The 25,433-nt window shown below is 36.0% G+C and overlaps 1 protein-coding gene across 1 annotated transcript in view; it reads left to right on the top strand.

Moving 5' to 3' along the window:
• Positions 1–25,433, top strand: part of LOC112047284 (ATP-binding cassette sub-family C member 4) — a 69,542-nt gene that overhangs the window by 26,311 nt on the left and 17,798 nt on the right. The window contains exons 9-16 of the mRNA XM_024084357.2: positions 1,704–1,841; positions 10,046–10,213; positions 12,848–12,988; positions 13,664–13,748; positions 19,757–19,889; positions 20,397–20,588; positions 22,871–23,060; positions 25,219–25,355. Of these exons, the coding sequence (XP_023940125.2) occupies positions 1,704–1,841; positions 10,046–10,213; positions 12,848–12,988; positions 13,664–13,748; positions 19,757–19,889; positions 20,397–20,588; positions 22,871–23,060; positions 25,219–25,355 (1,184 nt within the window). The remainder of the gene's footprint in view (positions 1–1,703; positions 1,842–10,045; positions 10,214–12,847; positions 12,989–13,663; positions 13,749–19,756; positions 19,890–20,396; positions 20,589–22,870; positions 23,061–25,218; positions 25,356–25,433) is intronic.

Genomic DNA, 25,433 nt, shown 5'->3' with positions numbered 1-25,433 from the left:
TCTTCGGTTGTAGTGATAATGTGCACAGTTATGTGTGTAATTGGAGGAGCGTTGGGAACGCAGAAACATTTTTATAACTTGGCAAATTCGTTCGTAACAATCCCGATTCCCCGCGCGCACGACTTCACACTCGCGTAGTCATTCAATATGCCCCGCGCGTACGACTTCACACCCGCGCAGTCCTTCCCCCGCGTCGCCCGTCATGGGAGTGTCATCAACGAACAAGCTATAATTAATTAACCCGTAGTGGTTTCCGTTCCCGTAGGACGGGGATAAAATATAGCCTATAGCACTCGGGGATAGTGTAGCATTCCAACATTAAAAGAATTTTCAAATCGATGCAGTAGTTTCAAAGCCTATTCAATGCAACCAAACAAACAAACATACAAATCTTTCCTCTTTATAATATTAGTATAGATATCATGTCTGTGAGTTGTTGCTAAGCATTGGTCTTTTGGTAAACTGTTTTATCTTCATGTATAATTAAGTATCTATGTATTCTTTCTTAGTCACGGCATTAGGGTAGCCAAATATTTTTAAGAAAAATATTTATTTGTCATATTTAAGTTGAAAAAAATATAGTAGGTACACTTAAAGAAAATATAGTATTTTTATGAAATAATCAAAAAATAGACGACGATAATTATATTTGTTGCCTATTTATTTTATAAAATAATTAGCATCTAAATCAGCAATTTTTGTCTAAAATAAGAGTCATATGATTTTTCACATTTAATTATAAAATTAATGAAAACCTACTTTAAATTAGACATGTTCGGATACTGTACACTATTGTTCTGTCGAAAATTAATGTAAAAAAATATAGTACTTTTGCGTACCATATATTTCTTTACCAGTATATGTATACTTAGTACGCAGACCCAAAATATAGTACAATAAATAGTACGGTTGGCAACCCAAACGGCATCACGCACGAATAGCTATATGTACTCACTAATATACTATGATTTCTCTAATTCTTTTTTGTTGCTTGTCAAGAGGAGGTTCTGATAAATGAAAAAAAAATACGAAAATTGCGCGGGACATCACCAAATACTTGTAATTTTATGACCACCAATAAAGTGATTTATACCCTAATTTTTAATTTGTTTTTTGGTAAACAGTAGGTACTCATCAAGAAATGCTGTAGTATAGTTAAATTGCGGCCGGATAGTATAAAATGTTGATTTTTTTTTATTAATTTTATTTACTCTACTTCCCTCATTGTTTAATAAAAAAAAAATCGTACACATCCAACAGAATTGAAAACGTAAAGGTTGCCTGCTTTCTGCAACAATAGTAGTCGACAGTCCGCGAGGTGACGTCAGATTTTATTGATCGTGAGGGGTTTAGGTCACTTACCCATTGTTTGTAGCAACCATACTAGGTTACAAAACAAAACTATTATCTTTAACGATAATTGTTGCTAGGGACGCGTTACATGAATTACCTACTTAACCAAAATTATCATTATAAACATATTTTAAGTGCTCAGCTTAGTGTTATTCTCTATGTAACACTTGTTTGATTTAATTCAAAGACTTTTTGGTGTAGGTATAGTTTCTGATGAATAATTTCAGGATTACTTTCGTATAAATTACCTACTGAATAATTTAATAATTTAGCATTTCTAAGGCCTTTAAAATTTATATACTTATAACATTATATCGATGCCTTTAATGTATTTAAAATGATTTTCGTAGGTGGTGACGGCGTGTGCGCTAGTACGTGACTTTGAACAGCTCCCTAACGGTGACTCGACGCTGGTGGGCGAGCGCGGCATTAGCCTCAGCGGCGGACAGCGCGCGCGCATCGGCCTCGCGCGTGCCTGCTACAGACAAGTGAGTATCGTGACTTTGAACGTGACTTTGAACATTTTGAACAGCTCCTGAACGGTGACTCGACGATGGTAGGCGAGGGCGGCATTAGCCTCAGCGGCGGACAGCGCGCGCGCATCGGCCTCGCGCGCGCCTGCTACAGACAAGTGAGTATCGTAGTACGTTACTTTGAACATTTTGAACAGCTCCCAAACGGCGACTCGACGATGGTGGGCGAGCGCGGCATCATCCTCAGCGGCAGACAGCGCGCGCATCTGCCATAGACAAGTGAGTACCATAGTACGTGACTTTGAACATTTTGAACAGCGCCCAAACGGCGACTCGACGATGGTGGGCGAGCGCGGCATCCCTTTTAGCGGCTGACTGCGCACGTATCGGCCACGCCGCGCGTAGTACGTAACTTGAACCTGCTCACGAAAGTTCGACTTCGACCGCGTGCAATTATTTTAAAATATAACTTTCCCTCGTATTTGATTTTATTTGTACGGATCCCTCGATATGGCTATCCGCTTCGTATTTACTTAGGCCTTAGACTTAGGCGGGATTTTTATTTAAGTAACAGGAAAAGGATAGATATGGTCTTAAAATATTTAAACAATAAGGTATTTTAGTAAAGCGATTCATCGTAATTCTGAATAAAATTAATAAATCAGTTCTACTTCCCTATTAACGATACTACGCATACAACGATACTTCCCTATTAACGATAGACGCAGCGAACCCACTACGATGTGCAAAAGGTTTTTCTTGTCTTACAAGTTGCAAGTATCTCAATCTCATGCTCAATTAAACACCGTTTATATTACAATTAACTCCTCATACATGCTTCGTCATGCAGTTTTTTATATTCGACACAAACTGTGAAGGCCGCTACAGCTTATACTTAAGTACTAGTGATGTATTAATGCTTATAAACGCGGCTTTCCATAACTCCATAGCCAAGTGTAACGTGTAGACTACGATTAATTAAACGTGTAGGTTAGCTTTTAGTAAAAGTAATAAAATGTCGTAGCCTTAAGTAAACAATCTGATACAGACATGCATGTCGCTGTCGAATGTCGATCCACATGCAAATGTAAAACAAAAACAGTCGATCAGTAATGAGTAAACCTCCTAACGTGAACACGCCTTTTGTTAGCAGTTTAGATGCCTAGAAACTCTAATTACTCTCCTTTATAAATAAGTATGAAAGTAAGTTCGTTCGTTCGTTTGCTAAGCTCTTCTGCTAAGTTAGCTGTCCTGTTGTTTTGTCATGTTTTTTCACGTACAAAAACACTTAAATCGACAGTTATAACCGGTCAAGTGCGAGTCAGATTCGCGCGTACCATTGTGTATAAAAACGACAAAAAATCACGTTTTTTAATAGGAGCCCCCTTAAAATAATAACTTTATAGAGATCTTTTTAGTATTTGTACTATTTTTATTTATTCGTTTACGTGGATTTACATTTTTCCTTAATTCGATGGAATATTTAAGCCGGAAATAGATCGAATTTATACTAGTACTAACTCGTATTAATGAAAAGTTAAGCCGGAAATAGATCGTATTTATAATATTGTAGGATATCACAGGACATAGATAAAGCGCTTTATTTCTTTTATCCGTGGTAGATAACTTAAGATGGTTAAGGGTTCCGTCATAGGATCATTATAAATACATTCAGGACAGATAGACAGACAACCAAGTAATCTTAAAAGGGTTCCATTTTTACCTTTTTTAGGTATAAATATAAAAAAAAACATAATTTGCCGCAAGAACGACAAAGAATACGAAGCAATCTCGTTAATTTTAAAATCAGTTAATTAGATACGTATTTGAGATATATATTTGACTAGCGGACGCCCGCGACTTCGTCCGCGTAAATTTCGATGTCAACTTTACTACTACCCCTACCCTACCCTACCCCAAACCTACCCCTACTCTACCCCTACCTTACCTACACCCTACCCCCATCCTACCCCTACCCTCCCCGTACCCTATCCCTTTCCTACCCCTCTCCCAACCGTACCCCTATCTCACGCCTATCCTACCCCTACTCTACCACTTCCCTATCCTACCCGTACCTCTACCCTACCACTACCCTACCTCTACCCCTACCCTACCACTACCCTAAACCCGGCCCTAAACCTACCCTACCCCTACACTACCCCTACGCTTCCCTACCTGTACCCTACCCTACCCTGTAACTTCTCTATCTTACTCCTACCCTTAGCAAAATCGGTCCAGTCCTTCGAGAGTGGTGGTATGACCAAGAGAAATAGAGACTTCTATGCTAATAATATAAAGAGGTAAAGTTCGTGTGGTTGTAGGAGGTAATCTCTGGATCTACTGGACCGATTTGGAAAATTGTTTTACCAATAGAAAGCTACGTTATTTGCGAGTGTCATAGGCTATGTTTGATCCCCATATTCACACGGGAACGGGAACTACGTAAATGAAAGCGCTGGACGTCATATAGCGGAATTTCTGCGTCTTTTAGAAATTTTGTATTATATCCGCAACTATTTAAGTAATTAACATACTGTAAAGGGCAAATCTTATCTCCATAATATCCTTGTGATTATTAAATAATTTATTTTAATAAGGATTAAAGTTTAGTTGTATAAATAATGACGTAAACCTAAGTATATAAAATTAATAATTTTTAAAACACAAAAGGCTACTACTACTATATTTGCTAATATATAGAAGATAGATATATGTGTCGTGATAGATGTGTGTGTCGCGGACTTTTTTGTAGAACTTTTAAAGATACATAAAGTCTCCATACATTAATTTCAATTTTACACAATAGTTAAGGCAGCGCATGCGAATAAGTCTGTTTAAGAGGATTTTCAGTCCGACCTGTATGGCAAAAACTGTGATAACTCGGCTAATATATATGATACCAATATAAAATATAGCCTATAGCACTCCCCGATAATGTAACATTCTACTGGTGAAAGAATTTTTAAAATCGGACCAGTAGTTCCGAAGATTACCCCATTTAAAAAATGTGACAAACTTACAAACTTTACCTCTTTATAATATTAGTATAGACGACTCTTTATTGTCACTTATGTATGTAAAATAATTTATTGCATAAATCCATCGATCACTTAATGCATAAATCATAATAACATTATCATAAATTCGCACCCATTAAGCAAACCCAGTAACATTAAAGCATAAGTATCAAATTTTTATTATGAAAAGAAGTATAAATATATTTGCTATCATAATTAAAATTGATGTCAGTCTGTCTGATCCTATCTATTAGGTATTGTGTCTAAATTATAATAAATTATCGTTATATTTTACTGTAAGCAACAAAGTTAGTTTAATCAGCTCACAGCAAACTATTTAACATTAGTACTTAATTATTTTAATTTATTCTAATGTAAACTGGCTCTTGTAACGCGACACGATCTAAACTGCAACTCACAGTGAAGGTTCCGTTACACTGTCCGGCGATTCCTAAATGTCATCTTGATTGGACCCGTCATCTTATAGGCAAACCGAAGGCCTAATTCGGACTACTTTAGTATTTTAGAGTACGAACAATTTTTGGATTTACCGCCCAAAAATTGTTCGTACTCGACTAAAACACACAACTTTACTTACCTGAATGTATCATAAAAATCAATTTACTCAAACCTAGTCATCATCTCCATTAATATTTCCGCCCTATAAGTTTATTATTTGCGACATCGAATGAAAAATGCAGTTCATGACTAAGGGTTCCGTATGGGTCGGGCATACTCCGACGTTGTATCACGTGAGTTTTAGTAGTATTTCATAATAAATTATTATCATTATTATTGCTCAGTACATATAGTTCCTATATTTTGTTATATGCTGTTGATTTCTCTGATTATATTTTTGATGGATTTTGTTAGTTCCCGATAAGCTGCAATCCGATCAAACCGATCGATTGTATCGAAACTAGATAAAAGTCAGGAATCAAGATCATTGATCTATCTATGTTATGATTTTATCTATGTTCTGCGATCATCGATAGTCATCGACAAGGATTACGATGACAATACAATTCTGTAATGCGAAAAATAAAGACAAAATTATTAATTTTGAGACTATTCGGTTTCTACATCTAAATAGTCAAAGGTTCCTACAGTCGCTTTTACAATGTGTAGGTGATAATTTATTTCTAACTATGGGCCTAAGTCTTTCTAACTTTCGCTAACTATGGGCCTCATAAGAAGGCTCAGAGTCACACAGCGGGCGATGGAACGAGCTAAGAGTATATTTGCGTGATCGAATCAGAAATGAGGAGATCCGCAGAAGAACCAAAGTCACCGACATACCATACATACCGAAGCTGAAGTAGCAAAGGGCGGTGCACATAGTTTGAAGAGTCGATGGACGTCGGGGTCCCAAGGTGCTGCAATGGCGACCCCGCATTAGAAAGCGCAGTGTTGATCGATCCCCCACCTGGTGGACTGACCCTACAAAAGGCCTATGTCCTGCAGTGTACGTCCATCGGCTGATATGATGATGATGATGATGATGATGAATCTCTTTCTTCTATCGTCTATCTTCATTTATACTTATTTCTTAGTATTATCTATAGACCATAGATGCATATAAAATACAACATAAATAAAAAAACGATATCATGTAAAAGATCCTTATCAAATCTAAAATAAACCGTCCAAGTGCGTGGCGAGCCACGCGCAATGCAGGGTTCCGCAGTTATACGTACCAATGCAGACATAGAGGTCTTGGATGGGTCGACTAAAACTGTTTACCTTTTAATTCGGTATACTAGGTGCTTCTGTGGCTTTTTAACATACCGTAGGTATCTTGAAAAACACACTTACAATACTCGTGATATTTAATTTCTTATAATGCAATTCATAGCTGAAAAGTTGGAGGTGCATGCCCCGGACCGGACTCGAACCTACGCCTAATCGAAGGCAGAGATCATATCTACAAATTATAAATATAGATAGATATATTTAAAAGCATATTACACTTAAAATACAGAATACATTTGTAAATAGGTCCGAATATGTTAAACTCTAAAACTTTCAAAGAAAAAATAACGATTTATTAAAAAAAATATTTAAGTTATTACTGCAGATCATGAAGATTAGTTTTAACGATAATGATATTCCAACATGCACAGTACTCGTCCAATCTACATAATATTAAGATAATGTTATGCAGTGTAAATGGTTATCTATTTGGTATATAGTCATACTTTAAATTTATTAAAGCAGATTTGTTTACACGCATTTACATAAAATGATTTTTATAATGCTATTAAATAACGATATACCATAATTTACTCAGTTTCAAGTTGAAACATGAGCGTTTTAACTTTCAACACGTCTTAATTATGTATGTAATCCGATCCGTGTAACAAATGTTAAGTATGTTTTTATAACTATGAGTAGATGGATGGATTCATTTGATGTTATATCGTATAACATGAATGATAACAGTTATAAATCAAAACAAATGACGCCCGCGACTCCGTTCGCGTTAAATTCTGTTTTTTAGAAATCCCACAGGGACCATGAATTTTCCCAGGATAAAAAGTAGCCTATAATTATGTTCTGCTTCAAGACATATTTACGCATTTATAATATTAGTATGAATAAAATGTACTGTAATAATTTTCTTTGGTTACAATAACAATTGAGGAAGTTAATGTTATGGCTTAATGCAATAATCATTTAACTAGCAAACTACCTATTGTGTTATGCTGATGTGATTTGTAAAGTAGTTTGTAACGAACAAAGAATAATGTTTGCAATTCTCCAAGAATCCAAGGGGCAAACCTGACGGAAAACATAAAAAAATACGTTTTACGTACTAAACAATTGAAGGTCTGGACCCTTGATACCTGCTAGCTCCCAAAGCTACGACGGACAAAACTCCGTAATTGCCTACCATACGTCTTACTTTCATATCTACCTATGGGCTGGGCTGACTAATTGTTACATTAAAAAAATTATTCTATCCTTTAAAACACGTTTACAGTCCAGTGACTTATTATATCTACTGTGCCAGTGAGCCCAACGTACGCGGATGCCTTGTCCAGAGTAAAGATATACTATTTACTGTACCTTGTCGCTCCTCACAGGTTCGTAGAAGTTACTTGTGAATTTTTATTAACCTATTGCTCAGACCAATTACCATAGGACTTGCCTCGCTAGACGTTACCCCTCTTTCAAAGTATATGATCACGATCTAACATGTATAAATACAAACTGCGCTGTGACTAGAATCTATACTATGCACAAAAATTAAGGGAGCAGAAAAAAAATCCAAATTTTTGGGGGATTTTCAACAGGCTGTAACTTATACAAAAATGGTCGTACAGCAAAAAAATAAAAAGCAAATTGTAGCTCTAAGTGTTTAGTTTTTGGATCTGAGTTTGAAAATTTTTTTTTGAAAATATTTTTCGAGTAATCATAAGAAAACCACTGAAAAAAAAATTTTCGAAATTTTTTTGGTTTTTTTTTTAATCTACGGACGTGGAAAAAATTTTTTCGACTCAACCTCCATATGGACCGGATAGTTTGTTTATTCAGATTTATTTTCGTTTTTTTTAAATCTCGATACGAGCATTTCTCGCTGAGATATCGATGTTTGAATGGAAAAAGATCATTTTGTCTTTGATTACCAATATCTCAGCAACCAATGACCGCTCAGAAATTTTGAGGTTGGTTTCAAAAATTTGAATAAACTCTCTACAAGGATTGGCAATTGAATTTTGAAAAAAAAATTTTTTTTCAATCATTACATGAATTTGAAAAAGCATCCAAAAAAGGGCTTTTTGTCGTTTTTTGGAAAATCAAGCGCCCAATCAAAAATATTGCGGAAACCACTGACGTTAAGTGTGCCTTTTACTGTTTAATATACCCACAAAAACCCTACAAAGTTTCAATTCAATCCAGCCAACCGTTTTTTTTTTCCACTTGATCGAATTTTTGAAAAAATTAAAGGAGCAAGAATTTCGCTCTGAAAATGTCATAATTTACGCTTTTGTGCTTGCGCACGTGTATGTGTGTGTTCCACAGTATTTTGTGACTCCAAACTCACTCTCCGAAGATGTATGTGTTTGTGTGTGTGTGTGTGTGTGTGGAAGTGACGAACCACAGGGTCTCAATCTCTGATAAAACCACATACATACACGTGCGCAAGCACAAAAGCGTAAATTATGACATTTTCAGAACGAAATTCTTGCTCCTTTAATTTTTTCAAAAATTCGATCAAGTGGGAAAAAAAAACGGTTGGCTGGATTGAATTGAAACTTTGTAGGGTTTTTGTGGGTATATTGAACAGTAAAAGGCACACTTAACGTCAGTGGTTTCCGCAATATTTTTGATTGGGCGCTTGATTTTCCAAAAAACGACAAAAAGCCCTTTTTTGGATGCTTTTTCAAATTCATGTAATGATTGAAAAAAATTTTTTTTTTCAAAATTCAATTGCCAATCCTTGTAGAGAGTTTATTCAAATTTTTGAAACCAACCTCAAAATTTCTGAGCGATCATTGGTTGCTGAGATATTGGTAATCAAAGACAAAATGATCTTTTTCCATTCAAACATCGATATCTCAGCGAGAAATGCTCGTATCGAGATTTAAAAAAAACGAAATTAAATCTGAATAAACAAGCTATCCGGTCCATATCGAGGTTGAGTCGAAAAAATTTTTTCCACGTCCGTAGATTAAAAAAAAAAACCAAAAAAATTTCGAAAATTTTTTTTTCAGTGGTTTTCTTATGATTACTCGAAAAATAGTTTCAAAAAAAAATTTTCTAACTCAGATCCAAAAACTAAACACTTAGAGCTACAATTTTCTTTTTATTTTTTTGCTTTACGACCATTTTTGTATAAGTTACAGCCTGTTGAAAATCCCCCAAAAATTTGGATTTTTTTTCTGCTCCCTTAATTTTTGTGCATAGTATATGTTTCATTCTGTTAAATTTACACGTGTGTGTAATACGATTTAAATTTGTAATTGTGTGTCGTTAGGACACAGGATATATTATTTATTGAATATTTTCGATGTGCGAGTTTACCTCGTCCCTCTAAAAAAATTACAGACAATTTTGTTGGTGAATTTGAGTGCAATACAAGTTCAAAGGTAATTGGTCTGAGATCTATTGGAACTTGTGGGTACTTTGTATGGGGACAGTGAACGTGTTAAATCGTCATGTTGTGCCTACGCTTCTAATTGTACGATTTTTTAACAGGCTGACATATATATCCTGGACGATCCTCTATCTGCAGTGGACACCCACGTCGGCAAGCATTTGGTGTCAGAATGTGTGATGGGACTCCTGCGACACTCCTCACGCATCCTAGTCACGCATCAACTGCACCATCTGAAGTCTGCAGACAAAGTTATCATACTGCGAAACGTAAGTACTGACATCATCACATTATCCGCCTAATTACACTAATAATGCTCATATTTATCGCTATCTATAAATTAAAGTCTCCCGCACTGATAGGGTTTGTTCCGATCGTATTTGTACTCGTATTTATATATTATTAATTAGTAAATTAGTATACCGGTTTTCACCATTACAAAGTCCACGTTTGATTGAACAACTGGGGTATTTTTTAAACATGATAAAGAGGCATCTATACTAAAGCCATACTCGAGGAGTACTGTTTACTAACAAACAAATTAGAAATGAGGGTAGAAAATGGATGTCATTTCATATCTTTTTCATTTAAAATTATGTATTGTTTTTCCATAAAATATTATTCAAAATATATTAACTATATCTAATTGTTTTAAGCTTATTAATCAAATTAATTTTCATTAATTTAAGAAAAAGTAAATTATAATTATTATTAGTTGTGAAATGACTAGCGATTTATAGGCGAGTGTGTATTATGCCGCTGCCACATACTCGTAAGGCAAGAAGAGTACGAGGAAAGTGGACTGGAGTGGGAAGTTGTTGTGGCCGAATTACCCTGCTGCTAATATTTGTGGAAATATTAAAGACACATTTAGAAAATATTTGCACACGACGATGACTGTGTGTATATTCTTTTTTAAACAGTGATATACCTGATTAGCTATAGGTTTTTGAGCCATTGATTTAGGCTATACTATAAAAATTCATAGCGCGCACGCTGCCAAAAGAAAGACAAATGACAAGAAATGCGAAAATTCTTAGTTAAAATCACAAAAAACTTAATGTAGGAAAATTATGTGTCACTATCACAAATTTCTGAACAGTCTGCCTATTCATTGAGGTTCACACAAAATAACAATTTTATAGATTGTAGAGCCGCGAGGGAAGCCGAGGCGAGTAGCAAGAATATTAATAAGTATTTGACTACTTACATATGCAACACGTGTGTTTATGACTAAGCTGATAACATGTACAGAATTCGTTATCAACCCATATTTGGCTCACTGCTGAGCTCGAGTCTCCTTTCAGTATGAGAGGTTAGGCCAATAGTCCACCACGCTGGCCAATGAAAATGCGGATTAGCAGACTTCAAATACGCAGACAATTAAAACTTTTAATAATTATTAAAATTCTCTGGTATGCAGGTTTTCTCACGATGTTTTCCTTCACCGATTGAGACACGTGATATTTAATTTCTTAAAATGCACACAACTGAAAAGTTGGAGGTGCATGCGCCGGTCCGGATTCGAACGCACACCCTCCGGAATCGGAGGCAGAGCTCATATCAACTGGGCTATCACGAGTCAGAGTAACCTACACTAAATAAACGGTGTTAGTACAGACATAAAAGATCGTATTTACTCTGTGAAGCATAATCTTGATAACGCTTATCATTGTTCATAAAACTCGCGTTAGTTTAAGAACATTCTAATATACTAACACGGTAAGCCGTTTATCTGATTTCGAGGTTATTTATCTTGCTAAATAGTCGTAAAATTGTTGACATTAGATTATACTTACGTCCTTCAGCATTCACCGCGTTATATTAAATCCATGTTTGCACATGTTTTTTCGTTACTGGGCAAAAATTCGTTATATGCACAGCTTAGGATTTGTGTTTAATTTTGAGTAGGAATTATTAATACTCGTATGTATTTCTGTCGGCAAGCAGTATAGATGTTTTCCGGTCTGAAATGTATGGTTGCATAAATGCATAAAAAAATACCTACAATTAAGCTTAACAAGAGCTTCACTTACATTTGAATCTTTATTTTTACCGGAACTTATAATTCTTATTGTATATTTGTTGTTATATTATTGTTTATAGTTTATTTGTTAGCACTACTATTATTACTACTTTTTACTATTCTTGTACGCTCAAACTGAAATGTACTAGCCTGTAAGTTTCACATAAGTGAATGAGTTAATTCTTAGTGAAATAATAAATATTTTAAACCCCTAAACCCTAACTTGATTTACCTATGTTTTGTCTGAGGCAGTATTTTTGTGGCGCGAAGTCTAGTTATGTGATAGTTCATGCTGTTTTTATGCCGCAGGACAATCAGGAGACAAGAGATAATATGAGTCGAACAATAGCGCCGATTTGAAACATTTTGCTTCTTTCGTTGCGATAGGACGAAAATGAGAACGACTTTGATTTATTGTCCATTGTAATTTTTTACTGTTTTTATTATGCCCGCTGTCATATTTTTGTAACTCTATTGTAAATTCATCCTAATTGACAACTAGCTGACGCCGCGTGGTTCCCGTTCCTGTAGGAATCCGGGGATAATATATAGCCTATAGCCTTCCACGATAAATGGGCTATCTAACACTAAAAGAATTTTTCAAATCGGACCAGTAGTTCCTGAGATTAGCGCGTTCAATCAAACAAACAAACTCTTCAGCTTTATTATATTAGTATAGATTTAACGGTTTCACTTCGATAGATTATAATATACCGAAAAATAACACGTTAAATTGTAATCAGTATGTTCAGTTCACAAATATCGACAGATTACAATATCGCGAGTGAGATTAGAAACTAACGTATTTTACAATTTAATGGTGACATGTATACAACATTCGATCTCTACGCATATTTATGCGTATACTTATATACAGGGAGAGATAGAAACACAAGGCAGTTTCGACGAGGTGTCAAAGACCCCGTTGTTCGATGAGCTGTTAGAGGATGAGGAGCTAACACCGGCAGAGGAAGTGGCCCGGACACAGTTGAAGAGGCAACGCACTATGTCTGTTCAGGTAATGATTTTTTAAAATAATATAATTAATATTTTTGTGAATGACTATGTTGTATAGGTAGATTACATTATTACGATAAATCCCATTTTTAATTTTATGTATTTTTTACTGTGAAAGTAAAAAGTATCCCAAGTTTGATTGTATTTAAAATTCCATGATGAATAATTTAAATTTAAAAAAAAATTGGTGGTAAATAGCTGAGGTACATCTAAATATGTACTCGTATTGTACAATTAATATATATGTTGCATTTTGTTTCCATTGTGTTCTTTGTTTATTTATTTGTCCCGTTATTTGATGATATTCTTATCGTAATGAATAATTTTGATGTTATTGATGTTATTATGTTGCGGGACAAGTGCAATTTTATTTATAGTTTTTTAAAGTTAGTATCCCGTAAATAATACGGTCTTGATGTCAGCTGTCATCCTGTATAGTGTGTCGTAATATTTACGGGACACTCTGTACCTTATATGCATACCTACGTACTTGATTTTCAAAAGTATTAGTGAAGCAAACCATGCATATTTGAGATATATGGTTTAGTGTATAGTGGTTTAGCCACGAACGCAAATAGCACAGCAGTGACTGTGTATGTTATTGAGCTAGAAGCAACTAAATAGTATTTATTTTTATTATTTTGACATTTTTATTTATTTTATTTTAAAATTTTAGTCTCATTCAAGCGTCAGCACTACAGCCGAGGGCGCTCAAGATGAAGACGACGATCCAAAAGAAACTGCTGAACTTATGGAAACTGGTGAGTAAATATAAGTGTAACCCACATACATAATAGGTTCTACTTTTGACGGCCTCCGTGGATTTACGGATAAACGGAGGTCCTGGGTTCGATCCCCGACTGGGCAGATTGAGATTTTCTTAATTAGTCCAGGTCTGGCTGGTGTGAGGCTTCGGCCGTGGCTAGTTACCACCCTACCGGCAAAGACGTACCGCCAAGCGATTTAGCGTTCCAGTACGATGCCGTGTAAATACCTACTGAAAAAGGTGTGGATTTTCATCCTCCTCCTAACAGTGTTATCCCGCTTTCATCTTAGACTGCATTATCACTTACCATCAGGTGAGATTGTAGTCAAGGGCTAACTTGCAAAGAATAAAAAAAAGAAATAAACATATATTTTTTGTAGAGAATATTTGCCCTATCTTTTAATATTACCCTTTCTCTTTAGGTTATTTAAAGTTAATTAGTCCTAAGAACTGACAGGAGCGACGTGATTACGCTTCTAAATTACACCGCGTTCACACATAGTCTACGTGTATACGGTACCCGTTTTAACGGATACGACAAAATACTATGCTTTGTTCACAAATAGGCACCGTATTCGTCATTACTGGATACGATATTCACAAGTCCATTCACACTCACAGTATATCGCCGCTATTCTACCAGGATGGACGTTCTCGTGTTGTATTGGTGGAGAAGGAAGAATCGACGTTACTGGCAGCATTCACTCTTGGCGTTAAGACCTACAGGAGCTTACAGTTTACTCATGAGTCAGTTGCGAGAGGAGACGACTCAAAATTCCCCCTCACCCCCACACAGTTTCTATCCGGTAAAATTGTACGGAAACATGACGGATAGAGTTTGGCTAATGCAAGTAGACATTGAAATCGCCCGCCAAATTAAAAAAATCATTTAAACAAATTAATTTTCATAATATTTTTTTGTTTGTTTACACATTACTACATATACTATAAGAATTATACTAAGTTATTCCAATATTTGCACTATAATTTTGAGAATTTACTCTGATTTTTTTTAAAGGAGATGTCCCACTCCCCATACATCAATTGCCCCAGGAAAAAAAGTTTATGCGTCACAAAGATACTTTTACCGTTGAGTTGGTTGGGTTTACGTATTGAGTACCAAAACATCTCACTATAAATACCTATCTGAATATAAAAGATCGAAGCGTACAGATGAAGAAAGTGACTTTGGTTTAACTATGGTATGTTGAGATTATGTTGATAGTTGAAGTTAAGTCAACAAAAGATTACGCAATGGAAAGTCCATACCAAGCACTTCTCGAGATACTACGCGAGGATTATCTTTATGTGTAGTTGAGAGGCATGGTATTTTTTCAATTTACTGTCTTGAAACGATCCTGAGGCTATTTTGGAGCATCTCCTTTGGCGGGCGATTTCAGTCTCTACTTTCATTAGCCAAACTCTACGTATTTCGTTATCCGGTATTCAATGACAAAACGGAATGTCATAATTTAAGAGTGAAGTCGCTCATACAAATCCATGCGCCATCGATGAAAAAAAAACGTTAAAACGGACCAGTAAAACGGAGACCATGTGTGAATGGGCTGTTATTTAGTGTATGCATGCTTACCTACATCAAATTTTGACCCTAGACCAGCAGCTGCAGCGCCCTTTGGTAGCCTATAAGTCCTATAACCTATAACCGCAAAGTATGTCATTACATTTGTGATAGATACTTGCACTAATGTACGCTGAGTCATAATATCATTTATTGTTATTCTGATATATTCGCTTATAGGATACGACACCGTTTGTTGTTTATTTTTTACGAGCCGACGCCCCGTGGTTTCCCCTACGTAGTTTTCATTCCCGTGGGAATACGGGGATAATATCGTGTCATATACTATACACTCCCAAATAAAGTGACTATCTATTAGTAACAGAATTTGCAAAAACGGTTAAGTAGATCCAGAGATTACCCCCCACAAATACCACACACTGAACCTCTTCATAATTTTAGCGGCCCAACCCGGCTTTGCACAGGTGCTATGTAGATATTAATATGGGGCAGTGTGTAGTGTTTAATAATATTAATATTATGAATTTTGATCTCTATGGCAACCCCCCCGACTGCTGCCATGACGAAACGTACAGCCCGCCATTAGTTTTGCCTCTGTTTTTAAATCTGTGATACATTTTCTGTACTATAATATGTATATAAACCTTCCTCTTGAATTACTCCCTATTGCTGAAAACTGCATTAAAATCCGTTGAATAGTTTAAAAGATCTAAGCAAACAGACAGCGGAAGCGACTTCATTTTATACTATGTAAATGATGTTATAGCAAAATTCATCATATTTATTCGTCCATGAACGTTACCTTCCATGAGCAATAACACTGCCATATGTGGCCCACATGTTATTCCAGCAACGGGTTCGAACATAGGTAAAGTTCGTTGTCTAACGGTAGATACAGAGCAAAATGTGTAAGGTTTTGTTTGTCCATTCCATGATATTGCCTATGAGGTTCAAATGTTATCACTAATCCCGACCACGGGTTCGGGGCTTATCATTATCATTAGATAGGTACTGTTGTACCTTCAATTAATCCTTAAATTACTAAATATTACCATGAAAACCATTTAACATTTCCAAAATTTCTACTTTGGTGGGCCTAAAAATATAACATACAGAACCCTATACCACCCGCATAGTTCCCATTCACGTGGGAATATACTAGGATAAAATAATGTCTGATAATAGGTATATCTTTTTATTGGTGCATAAATTTTTCAAATCGGTCCAGTAGGTAATTTTGAGTTTATTCATCTTACCTATTTGTATTAGTTATAAATGTTTTACAGTAATTGATAAAGTTTTAGACTCTTACTTTTTTTTTAATTCTCTGTAAATTTTAATTCTATGTAGCTCTCCTAATGCTACTTAAGCTATAACATGAATTAACTAAAACTATCTTACGACTAATTAATATTACCTACGTTTATCGAAATTATCCTTTACTATTTTGTGCAAAAATGTTGCGTGACTCTTACTTGTGAAAGTAATAAATGATAATCTATATATAGTATAAAAGAAAGTCGTGTTAGTTACTCCACTTATAACTCAAGAACGGCTGAACCGATTTAGCTGAAAATTGGCAGGGAGGTAGTTTAGAGCCAGGAGAAGGACATAGGATACCTTTTTTTATACTTTTTTTTACGAGTAGGGTAGGAGTAGGGTAGAGGTAGTTGAAAGTTTACATCGAGTTTCACGCGGACGAAGTCGCGGGCGTCCGCTAGTATATAATAAAGTAACCAAGAAATGCACTAAACAATGCGATGCAATTGTCTCATTATGTGTTTTTATGGATATAATAATGTATGTGTACGTAACCTAGTTTAAGAGATAATATTATACAGCAAACAATAATAACGTAATTTGTAATTTGCGATGAGTATGTAGTTGAGTACGTGATTGATTGGTGTAAAATCAGCAAACGAAACCCGCTTCTTCGTTCAATTGAATTTTCTAGATTTTTCATCACTATCAGCCTATTTTAACTTCCCCCTTCAGGGCCAAGCTACCCTTACAAGTTACTTATCTAGGTAACAGCGGTGAAGAGTCCACACAGGCCGATTCACGCCGGGTTACCTTTTCCATACATAAATATTCATTATTGTATTGAATATAAATGTAATATGTATGGATGTGTGAAAAACCGGAGTTTGTTTCAAGCGTTATGAATTTTCTTTTCTTTGGGACGGCTTATCTTCGTCAAAATTCCACTCTTCGCTACTGCTAGGTAGGTACTACAAAGATATACCGATAGTACCGCCAAGCGGTTTAGCGTTGTTCCGGTACGATGTCGTGTAGAAACCGAAAAGAGGTGTGGATTTTTATCCACCTTCTAAAGAATCAGCACGCTTCCATCTTAGACTGCATCATCACTTACCATCAGGTGAGATTGTAAGTCAAGGGCTAACTTGTAAAGAATAAAAAAGAATATCACTGCAATATCTTCAAGTCATTATTCAATAGGCGTCTTTTAGGTAAACATTTTCCACTATAGACTGCATCGTCGCTTATCATCTTGATTGCCGTCAAACGCTAGCCTATTCATAAATATGAAGATATATATTTTTTAAACAGGATTGGTATTCTTCTTTCTTCTTCTTTTTACGAAAAAAGAAGAAGAGTGTTGTGTGGATACTTACGACAAAATTCCATTGGCTGCGTGGGTATCAAACCTAGGATCTCTCGGACTTTAGTCGGACCTCTTAACCGTGGAGCTATTCAGTATAGGTATAAAATATAAGAGTATGTTGAGTTTATTCAACTTTAGGCAATAATTTTATTTTCTCGCACTAATAATCTCGTCATTGAGTTAGTGTGGTTAGGTCAAACGTGTATAGGTATTAATTATTGTTATATTAAAAATAATTATTTATGTGGACTATCGGAAACTATTTAAAAAAATATGTTAGGTAACAAGGCCACATTCGTGATAACGCAAATAGACTATAGCGATATGTGTGGCCAACATTTTTTGAATATTCGGGTGCTTTGGGCGAAGACACAATCACTTCGCCATTGAATAATTATGTACTGTACTACGTACTAGAGAAGCTGTTGGAAACAAAAAATCATATAGTAACACAATAACGCCGGAGGGCCAGCGCAGAACTGGCTAATTGAAATATTTGCTGCTGCGCTAAAATATTAGTTATTTTTCCCATACTAAAACAATTTTATATCTATACTAATAATATAAAGATGAAGAGTTTGTTTGTTTGATTGAACGCGCAAATCTCAGGAACCACTGGTCTGATAAAAAAAATTCTTTCAGTGTTAGATAGCCCGTTTATCGATGAAGACTATAGGCTATATATTATCCCCGTATCCTACTGGAACGGGAACCACGCGCCGTCAGCTAGTGTATAATAAGTGGATAGCAAGAAACTAATGTATAGCGATATTGCCGCAGGAACGGATTGTAAGGTTGCCAGTCCACCGAGAAGCGGAGCGAGACAGCGGAGTTGAGAAACAGAAATATTAACCAATAGGATGGCACAAAATCTCCGTTCCTCTTAAGTGGACAGGGGCTTGCGAGCTAGTATAAATTTCATATAAAACCGGTAAGCGGAGCGGGGAAACGGAGCGGGGTTAAATAAATTAAATTTAACATTTATTTATTTAGTATAGTCTGCAACTCCGCTCCCCATTACTCCGCTACGCGCCCTCGCTAAGCTCTGGTAGACAGGCAGCCTAAGTGTTGTCTTCTACTATTGACATACCTACTACGTAGGTACATAGAGATTAGTGAGTCAAGGTACTTCGCTCCTCCTTCACGAATATTGCAGCGAACATTATCGCGATGAGTGCAGCTGATCTTTTAATCGCTTGACCTCTTTGTCTGTCTACCCTCTCTCTTTTCCTTGTGTTTTTGACCACAGAACATATTTGACGAATAGCATTACGTTTGACGGGGTTAATTTAAATGATTTCACCCGATGACATTAGATAGAGACAAAGACAAATACAAAAAGCGACCCTATCGATAAGTAGCGATTTCTTCCAGGCAACCTTCGGTTTAGGAAAACTTAAGGACATCAGCAGGTGGCGTAAAACAATAATAACCATAGTATTAGTAATACACATACATACAAATAATTTAAGTCCTAATACTTAAACAATATTACACGAATACCTACAACAATGAATATAATACATATCAAAATATACTAATAAATACATTAAAAGTCATATTGAAGAGAAATAATAGATACAGTTCTTTATCTCGACATTATCTGGACTATGTAACTAATTAAAACAATATGTATATCTGTCTTATAGAAAAAAAAATATCTGGCGTGTGAAATAATCCAAGTTAAACGAACAATAGGTACAAATAAAGCTTAGGGACAATTTTATAAAGATATCGGTACATTGCACTATATCGTTTCTTTGTTATTTAAAGTTGCTTGTGATTCGGATTAAAAAATGTGTGTGTGCGATTATAGTTGCTATGTCGTTGTCATAAGGTCGCGTGTCGGGGTCGGTGTACTGGAAGTACTTCCACGCGGGCGGCAGCTGGGGCATGCTGCTCTTCACCTCCGTGGCCGTCATACTTGCGCAAGTCGTCACATCTGTGAGCGACCTGTGGCTCACTTACTGGTAATTATACTATGTGCGCTGTAGCATGGTGCGGGTGACAGTTGCCTTATGACGTTCTTAATACGTAGCTTTCAAGACTGAAACCAACTGTCACCCGCAACATGCAACAACTGTCACACGAACTGTTTCATCATTCTATTTATTAATTCTCGTGTCACATTGTTACGCTAGCCACTCACCATGTGCATTAGTGCTAGCATTAGTTGCCATAATCCTCGGAAACTGCTTGACTGATTTCGATGAAGTTCATACAACTATTGGCGTGCACAAGTTTTTCAAATCGACAATTAAATATTGTCGATTTGTTAGTTTACCTCATCCCCCTCAAGTCCTCAAAAAACGACAGACAAATAATATCTAATTCCTCTTTGGATGGACCTAATGATTCGAAGTCACGAATAAGCTACACAGGAATCAGGAGGAACGAGGCAGTTAAAGAGAAAAATACATCAGCTAAACTGTTATATAATTATAAAGATATTTGTGATAGAAATAAATTTATTTCAGGATGAACACCGTAGAAGCGACGCACGTCAACGACTCTCTGAAGGAAGAAAGAATAATTCCAAACATTACTATAAATAATGGTTCCGCTGATTCAAACATCGAGGAAGTTTATCTAACGCCGATAGATCACAACTTTTTTATTTACGTTTGGGGAGCAGCCATTGTTGGATGTATTATTCTTACTACGGGCAGGTAAGAATATGAAAAAGTAATACATTATTTATTAGACAGCTGAGTGGCTCAGTGAATAGTGACCCTGCCTTCTGCATGGCAGAGAGGCCGTTAGTTCGATTTCCGGAATTGAAAAATATTTGTGTAATGAACATGGATGTTTTTGTGTTTATACTCGTATTAGTAGTAAGTCGTGATAGCGCAGTGGATAAGACCTCTGCCTCCGATTCCGGAGGGTATAGGTTCGAATCCGGTCTGGGGAAAAATCGGAGGTGCATGCCTCAAGACATAGATAGATAAAGCGCTTGAGGCTGCTAAAGCCAACCTTGAACAATAAAATCCATTGTTCATCGCAAGTTTATTTATTGTTGCATTTTTCTTTAATATCTCAATCATTTTTTTTTTAACAAGTTAGTATTTTTACTTTATAAAAACTCTAAATTTGAAATGAATGAAATGAAATGAAATGAATGAAATGAAAATTTATTGTTTTATCAAGTTTACATAGCTGATTGGGCTGGGACCTTCTATTAAGTACTAGACCTGTATCAGAAAGCCCCGCTCTTCCTTAACTATAATATTATTATAATTATAAAACAAAAACAATAATTTTAACATAAATCAAATAATACATAATTTTCTTACAATTCTAACATGCAAAATAAGTGAGAAATAAGAATAAAATTGTTTGCATGAGCATGCGAACAAGTGCGTGTGTGCGTGTATGTGCGTGTGAGTGTGTGTGTGTGTGTGTGTGTGTTTGTGTGTGTGAGTAATTGAAACTGAAATGGAATGTGTATCCAATCTAATATTCCTGTTTATTGTTTTGTCTTAACTAACTCGGAATTTATTTAATAACGTTTAACAGATCTTCGGTTTCATCATAGGTAAGGCCTTGTAACCATGGAGAGAGCTTCCCCTTGCAGTCAAAGTAGTTTAAGGGGTAAATACCCAAAAGTTTATTAAGTCTATTATATAACATACTTGATCGTTTTTTATATTGCATAGCTGCAAAACAAATTTAACAATTTATTAAAGTATGAGACAGCGATAATAAAGGTCTAAATAAAACGAAGGTTGTCGGCTTGTCGCAAAAAAAACATAACAAAGGGCAAAGACCTTTGCCTTTATTATTATTACTTTATATTTATTTAGAATCTCATGGCGTCGTTTCTCCTGCATTGCCTTGTTCCGATAATTCCTGTTACACAAACAACATGATTTGTGTACATTGTCACATACCTACTTATACATATGCATATGTAAAGTGCGCGCAAGATAAGTCTGCGCGCGACTGGCGGCGCAATTATATTGACAGCTTTATAGCTTGGCAATTTCGTTCGTAACATACCCTATGGTCCGCGCGGGCCGGGGGCGTGTAACGATGTATGAAAAATCCACGACTGATGCACCTCAACTCCCCGCCCGCACTATTTCACACCCGCGTAGTCTTTTCCCCCGTCGCCCGTATATCATGGGAGTGTCATCAACGAATTTGCTAGACTATAGTGATCTCTTTTGTTTGCCAAGAGATAGATGAGATAGACAAGATGGAGGCACTTTTGAGTTTGGCCACGCGCAAACTTATCGTGCGCGCACTCTACACATTGTTCAACTTCCGAGAATCATGTTGTTTCGCATTCGATGGTACCTCATTTTTGTAGCTTATTTGTAGCTCATTTTTGTTTGTATTTCTCGTTTCTTTTCTGTTTATTTATGCCTGCTTACTCGGAAACAACTGCAAATGCAAAATGCAATAGTTTATTATCTACTAGATTTAAAAAAAAAAAATATTTTTGATTACATACATGACGTGATTACATGATAATTTTAGTTTTTAAATGTTTTTGACACTACGCGCCTAAACGCCTGTCAGCCATGATGGTCTATATTTCAACTGTTTCATGACGTCACCATAACAAATCCCTTTCAAACGGAGCGTTTGACAAAAATATTAGTTAACAATTAGTTTGAAGTTTAGTACATCAAGTGACATTGTGACGTCACAAAGTAGACCACAACGTTTTTGTCGTTTGGAAAATTTGAAAAATTACGTCATGATTTTTAAATTATAAGAAATTCTTAACTTTTATTAATTAATATCGATATATTTCGAATATTTATTCCATGTACTATGCAAAATTAATATTGTATTAAATTTAATATGAGTCAACTAACCTATTTCAGCGAATACAGCACAGTTGTTACCTGTCTATACTTAATCCCAAATTAAATCAAATTGGTGCAGTAGTTGCGGCGTAATGAAGTAACAAACATACACAAAAAGTTATATATTGTTTTAGATCTCTACTGTTTCTGTGGGTGTGTATGTGCAGCTCCATAAAGTTGCACAACAAAATGTTCAGCAACATCTTGTCGGCGACTATGAGGTTCTTCGACACCAACCCCTCCGGACGCATCCTGAACCGATTCTCCAAAGACATGGGGATCGTGGACGAGATTTTACCCAAGATGTACCTCGATAGTATTCAGGTGAGAAATATTTTTATAACGTACGGAACTAGTAACGATGAACCGATGTATTCATACGTTCGAGTTACAAGGTGCTGGAATGGCGACCCCTGGCCCCCTCTCATTCTGAGAGGAGACTCGTGCTCAGCAGTGAATCGAATAATTATCAACCCATATTCAGCTCACTGCTGAGCTCAAGTATGAGAGGGGTTAGGCCAGTAGTCCACCACGCTGGCCCAATTGGCAAACTTCACACACGCAGAGAATTGAGAAAATTCTCTGTTAAACAGGTTTCCTCACGATGTTTTCCTTCACAGTTTGAGACACGTGATATTTAATTTCTTAAAATGCACACAACTGAAAAGTTGGAGGTGCAAGCTCCGGACCATATTCGAACCCACGCCTTCCGATCGGAAGCAGAGGTCCTATCCACTGGGCTATCACGGATTTGTGAATCGAATATGGGTTGATAATGATGATGATATGATCATACAATATTTCAATCCATATATCACAATAAAAAGTAGCATGTCTTTTCATCAAAGGTCCCATTTATCTGTAGTGTAGTATGTAAACAAAACGTCATCAGAATCGTAAACGAAAACATAAGAGACACTAACTTATTATAACATCTACTTATGCAGACGACACAATATGAATGTGAATGGTTAAACACACTTATGTGTCCTCATTCTAAACCTGTTGCTGCGAAAGATAATTAACTTGAACTTTAACGTAGACACCTAACACCTATTTGTTAGCATTTCCATCCTACATTTCTGAATAGTCGTACACATAACACGTGGTTAGCTATTTTACCTATTAATATTGCTTAATTCATTGGAAAAACAAGCAAGTATCTCAAGATATTGAATGGCGACTTGGCTACGAAATTCATTGTTCATCCCACTTTCACAATGCGGAGTAGCGAGGCACATAATATTTATAAATCACTGGATGAAACATGGGAAAACCTGTAATATTAATAAAGTGCTGTAGCGACCCATAAAGATGAGGTATACCTAGGTGAATATAGTTTAAAACAGTTTTCTACATTACCCATGGAATATTAAATAGAACCGCCTTCAAACTGATCATCAGTTAGTACATAATATGATATATAGAACTTAGTGTGATATTATTTTTCGCTTTTTAGTTTAGTCAGTATGTTTTATTTAGTGTAATCATACCAGATATACTAGATCTACTCGTAGTGCCAAAGGTATGTTGCTATGACTCGTGTTAAAACATTGTATTTAATAGCGTCGTCTCACTTAGATTTAAATAAATTAATGAGTAGAACACACGAGAAAAGAGCATTACTTATTATGACTTGATTACGCAACTTGTATTCCGTCTTAAATTGATGCACCATCATGACTAGTACAAGTAGGTGGTTGTTGTACATGTAAAACTTTAATCATTTTGGTATATTGAACCATATAAAATAAGCCTAACAAAAAGTAGCTACTGTAAACCGATGAAAGTTCCCTTAACTGTCCTTAACTTAATCACCATACTCCTAATGACAGTCACAACCCATCTAGGTGGAATGTTCTCATCGATACAAATAAATCAAGCTCAATCACAAGGTAGCTACTGTAAACCACCAAGGAGTTCCATAAGCTGTCACTTGTCTTCATCATCAGACTCCTAATGACAGTCAAAACCTTTCTAGGTGGAAAGTCCTCATCAATACAAATAAATCAAGGCCAATCTCAAGGTAGCTACTGTAAAAAGTAGAGGAGTCCCATTACCTGTCCTTCGTCGTCATCATCATATTTTCTTCGGTGGCGTGGCGTGGTGAAGTGGCGTGCATAATATTTTTAACTATTAGGTAAAGTAGGCACTAGACGTACAGATTTAGATACAATAGGAAATTCCTTTTGGTTTGGTTTTTCCAAAATAGGCTTTAAATGAGTTCCCAGGATACACGCAAAAATGCACTGATTGCATTTTTGTATATATGAAGTACACGCTACTGCTTGGACGGCAGAGGGTCTGATTCTTAAATTTACTACTTCGCATTTAGTAAAACAACAATGGTCTAAATTGCAAAGTTGTCTACAGTAGGTACTTACGGCTTACCTTCCTTTGATAGGTGCCAGGAGCTACTATCTTTCAGTTTTTACAAAATGGTTTTATCACAGATTTTTAAATATCGCATTTTTGATTCCAGATGTTTATGGTGATGTTTGGTATATTAATAATGGTGGCCATAGTGAACCCGTACATGCTGCTGACGACGCTGTTCTGTGGTATATTCATGTACTTGTGGACAATGGTGTATTTGAATACGGCGCAGGCTATAAAAAGGTAAGCATACTGAAAATAAAATCAAAATAAAACCTTTAAATCACAACATATTTGTCTTGGCATTTTCTTCAAACCGAT

Source organism: Bicyclus anynana, chromosome 4, assembly GCF_947172395.1.
Source record: "Bicyclus anynana chromosome 4, ilBicAnyn1.1, whole genome shotgun sequence".
In the NCBI taxonomy this organism is placed as follows: Eukaryota; Metazoa; Arthropoda; class Insecta; order Lepidoptera; family Nymphalidae; genus Bicyclus; species Bicyclus anynana.
The sequence above is the reverse complement of the archived record's forward strand: the minus strand, read 5'-3'. Positions and strand labels throughout refer to the sequence as shown.